The following is a 4906-nucleotide window of genomic DNA, read 5'->3' as shown; positions in this document are numbered from 1 at the left end:
TTGTTGATATGATGTATTCATCAGATCCAAAAATTTATTAAAGTGAAAATAAAAGAACAATTTTTTAACTATAAAATCAAACTATTTAGAATAAATAGCAAAGACGTATGATTCATACATATTCAGACTGTATTTTAAGTTGGATTCCAATTCCATTATATGTTACAATCATTACTAGCCTAAGAAAAGGTATCAATGATAAAAATAAATAAATACAAATAATAGCAACAAAAATCATTACTTCGTTACTATGACCAAGAATGATAAAGCTTTATGGAGATATTTGAGAGTGTAATAAAGATTACTTTTCAAATTGTTTTTAACTTAGAAATTCATTAAAATATTTTTTTAAAAATATTTTACATATCAACATATTAAAACTACGATTCAAAAACACTAAAATATTAATTAGAAGAAAAGATAATTTAAATTTTGATAAAAAGCAAATACAATTTCAATGTCAAACGTGCATTAAATATACAAAGACAAATTCAATCCACGGTACCATATATAGACAGAAAACATTCTTCAACCTTCATGCCATAAGCTAACCGTCTTCTACATCTATCCATGAAATGTTGAAGCACCCAATAATGCAATGTCCCAATGGGCATTTATTTGTAACCTTGCATGTCTACAAGCCAAACGAGAGCGGCAAAAACAGATCACGAGGAGATAATTTTAGGCTCATTTAAGCTCATGGCCGCAATAAGCACGTCAAGGAGCTGCTGGTGTGCAGTTAGATGCGGAAAATGCCCATCAGTTTCAATGATCTCAACCGTAGATTTCCCTTTGATCTTCTCCTGCATGTAGTAAGCAACTGAATTTGGCACTACAATGTCTCTAGTGGTCTGGACTATAATGCATGGTGTCAAAACCTTCTCAAGAATGTCCCTTTCATCACAGTAAAAAACAGTTTTGGCTACAGGGACGGCAAACTCAGGTCTCATTCTTTGCAAGCATTTTGAGAACATGTCAACCGAGGGAGGATCGTTTGCATCGACAACAACAGAAGCAAAGGCTTGAGCCCAGTTGTAGTAGTTGGATTCTATGTTTGAAATGATATCCTCAACCTCCGAGTTACTGAAACCTCCTTCATAATCATCAGCATTGATGTACCTGAATGTCAGAACCTTAATTTTAGAGGCAGCAATAAACTAACTTGAGCTAAAAAAAGAATTAGTAAAGATGTTTTGGCCCCAATTACGTTATTCAATAAAGGTTTATTACCCAAAAAGAGAGAGGATATTAAGGTACGTGTCAATAAAGCTGTGAGGTGTCCCACTTGATGAATTATTTTGCTAATTATATATATTAACGTATGTCACAACTAAACTTGATTTAAGGAAGGCTATGAAAAAATAGATATGTGCTAACTGTTCGGCCGGCCGGCTAGCTTCAGTAGTTCGATATTTATATCAAATAAGCAACTGTCCAAAATGGTTTTGGCTCCTTGCCGGAGCATGAATGAAAGAAAAGGCATGCGGATTAATCAATCCATTTTGGTTTAGTTATTCTCAGATAGTGACTTTGCTAATCATCTATATATCAACCAATCATTTGTTACGGTTAATTTCCGGTGAAGGAAATATATAGTCAGTCAGTACTAGAGAGCAAGACGACACCATCACAAGTAATCCACCATGTCCACATGTTTGATTGTCTTTTTGTAGCGAGAGCAGATAGAGTATATTTGGTGTATGTGTTGATTCGTAACCAATAGTTTTGAACCGTCTTGAAATCTAGTTATTTGAAAATAATCTGTTCAAGTTGGATTGGATTGAAGTTACAACATCTAGATTGAACGTAGAAAATTTAAATACGAGGTTGTAAAATATGTTTGCGGTTTAAAATATTTTTTATTTAGAAATATATTAAAATAATATTTTTTATTTTTAAAAATTATTTTTGAAATCAGCACATCAAAACGATCTGAAAACATAAAAAAATAATTTTTTTAAAAAAATAAAAAATCAAAATTTTAAAAAATATGATTTCTAAACAGACTGGTTATCTTATATCAATATACTAGAAAATTAACCAATACTAAAAAAAAAAAAGCAAAAAACTCAAGACTTCACATATGATACTCGCTAATAGCTCTCCACATATCACGATAAATTCATGCCGGAGTTAGCTGGTCAGTCCTTTATCCTCCACTATTTCCTCCAAATTATTTGTAGGATCTTCATAATTTGTTGCAAAAATAACAAGAAGTGAGAGGGTAACAACAGAAAGAGTTGGTTCATCGATCTGATAGCAACTATAGCCAGCCTGACCGATGAACAAAGGTAAGGATGATGATACTTCAATCAAGTTAACCTCAAAGGGGGCATCGAACAAAAAGCAAAACAACATTAAGAATCCCTTGTATGGTCGGTACAAAGAACAATACAAGTTCATTTAAATAGTACTAAAGTGGACAGAACACTTGTGTCATAAATTAAGAAAATTAAACAACAGTACTTTAAGAATTCGTAGTTACCTGGGAGAAGTTCCAACAAGTATGAGCTTCTTAAAAAGATCAGGCCTTTTAATGGAAGCGATGCATCCAATCATACCAGACATGGAGTGGCCTACAAGAACAGATGATTTCAAGTCCAGCTCATCCATGAGACTGATCAAGTCATTTGCAAAAGCATCATATGATGAGTACTTAACAGGGTCAAAGAGATTTGGATCTTTTATAGCACCAGAAAAGATCCAGTCAAAAACAAGTACCCGACAATGCTTAGCCAAGCGGGGAACGATTTTATCCCATACAGACTGGTCTCCTCCAAACCCATGTGCAAGAATTATGGCTTCGTTGCCGGAGCCTGTAACTCTTGCATTCAAGGCTCCTGAAAGACCCTTTTCCGGCACCACCATGATGTAATAAGAAGGGAGAAGACAACTTAAGCAGATAGAAGAGGGGAAGCGGGACTAGCTAGCTGTAGAGTTTAGAGAGTTTGTTATGGCTCGGTGTTTGCTGTGGCCCCTGTTATATAGAACGAAGGAGTGGCTCGGCTAGTCCCTCTTCCCTTGCTCTCTCAAAAAACAAATTCGGTCAGTTGCTCTCTCAAAAAACAAAAAATCTCGAGTTCAAATCTTAAAACAAATATAAAAAAAACCCTAATATTTCACTTGAAAATAATTTAAATATATCAGCATCCTCCTAATCTTTCTACTATATGTTGGAATCCACCTACCTTATCACTAGACGTAATGTTTTATTATAAAAAAATGGTGACAAACGTCTTTGAAAACATTTATAAAATGTTTTTACAGATTGCTACAACGGTCTTTTGTCAAAATAGCACCGAAAGAAAAAAGAAATTGTAAATTCAGATTAAAATAAAATAACAATTACATAAAAGTATGAACATGTCACTATTTTACATAAAGATTACAACTTTAAATGAAATTGAGGAGTTGACTTGCTTTTTATCTCATTCACATAGATAAATTTGATTCACTTTAAATTAATAAAAATAAATAAACTGCGGTGCTATATCTTATTGATTAAAGATTAAAAATCATTAATTTATATCATTTTTTTTATTTGAGCTAGAAATATACAAGATATTTATTCAAAAGAGGTGGGTCTTATTACATGGAAAGAAAAAATCATTAATTTACCCTAATATAAATCCTGCAGGCTGCAGCCGATCAAATAGAGAAATAAAAATACAAATCACGAGCAAAATTTTTTTATAAAAAGATTGAAGTAGAGTCACCAATTAATTTATCTTTCATCAAACAAAACAAGGTAATTTAAATTTAAAATCTATTTTTATTTTGTTTTGAGATGTTTGTTAATAATTTGATGAGGTTCTTTTATAATTCTACCATTTTTGCTCTTTTTTTTTCTCAGATCTGCTAGTTCTACCAATTGTTTTTTGAATTCTTGTTATAGTGATTTTTTTTCTAATTAATTAGATATATTTTATTGGTTTGTTTTGATTATACTTGGAACTTTTTTTTTATGTTTCGCTTTTAGCAGAGTCACCAAAATTATCAATTTTTTCTTACGATATATGTTTTGATTTTAGGTTGATCGATGAACAAACTAAGAAGAATTGATTTTTTATTATTTTTTGCTTTATTTCAAAATTTATCAAACATAAATAATACTTCGTTTTAGCTAATGTTTTTTATATACTTTGTATGTTTATATTTGATAGGTATAAATATCAACAATATTAAAATGATTGACACATTATGAATATAAAATTAACTTCATTGTTTTGACTCAATTTAGTACTGCTTTAAATCTTTTACTCTATACAAAGGTCATTTGAATAAAATTATGCAGATTTTATTTTACAACTCATGAACAATAAATTAAAATAAATATTATATTTTATTATATTAATTTTAACTTCCTAACGAATAATTCTAGCCCGACCACTCTATGTGGTAAAGCCACTCTCTGTGGTAGAGAGGGGGGAATTGAGAGGAAGTATAATTGCCTCCATGCAAGGGCCAGCGAGAAGAAAGCAGAACCACAGAAAAAGAAAAGGTAGACCTACCCCGCACTGCCGTAGAGTCCTCTGGGAGATGTAGATGAGTTCATGCTGCCATCATACGCAAAAGGAGCCTCTTGTCTTTTCTGCATTGTATATTTATAATGGACTTGTACTGACGCTGAGAGGTGAGAGACTTGGGAGATAAGTCCAACGTCTACCTTTTCTGACATTAAAGATGGTGAGCCCCACACACGTCTTTCCCTTTCGAAATAAGCATGCGTTGCCTTGTTCTATTCTTTTGTGAATTGCTTTCTATAAAGGTATTCGGCCTTCCAACTTTATTCTTCAGAGATATTTGTTTTATGTAAAATATTTTTATAAAAAAATAGTTAATTTTAGTTTATAAAATTTTATAAAATATTTTAGATATTACCATCATTACAATCACTAACATCAGC

The 4906-nt window shown here is 31.9% G+C and overlaps 1 protein-coding gene across 1 annotated transcript; it reads right to left on the bottom strand.

Moving 5' to 3' along the window:
• Positions 1–404: 404 nt before the first annotated feature.
• On the bottom strand, positions 405–3088 carry LOC7497639 (strigolactone esterase D14). Its single transcript, XM_002308280.4, has 2 exons — positions 2486–3088; positions 405–1119 (listed from the first exon to the last, which is right to left on the bottom strand). The coding sequence occupies exons 1-2, from the start codon at positions 2866–2868 to the stop codon at positions 666–668; spliced, it is 837 nt and encodes a 278-aa protein (XP_002308316.4). The 5' UTR covers positions 2869–3088; the 3' UTR covers positions 405–665.
• Between the last annotated feature and the right edge of the window lie 1818 nt (positions 3089–4906).

The sequence above is a fragment of the Populus trichocarpa genome, chromosome 6 (assembly GCF_000002775.5).
Source record: "Populus trichocarpa isolate Nisqually-1 chromosome 6, P.trichocarpa_v4.1, whole genome shotgun sequence".
Taxonomy (NCBI): Eukaryota; Viridiplantae; Streptophyta; class Magnoliopsida; order Malpighiales; family Salicaceae; genus Populus; species Populus trichocarpa.
This window is presented reverse-complemented; position numbering and strand designations above follow the sequence as displayed.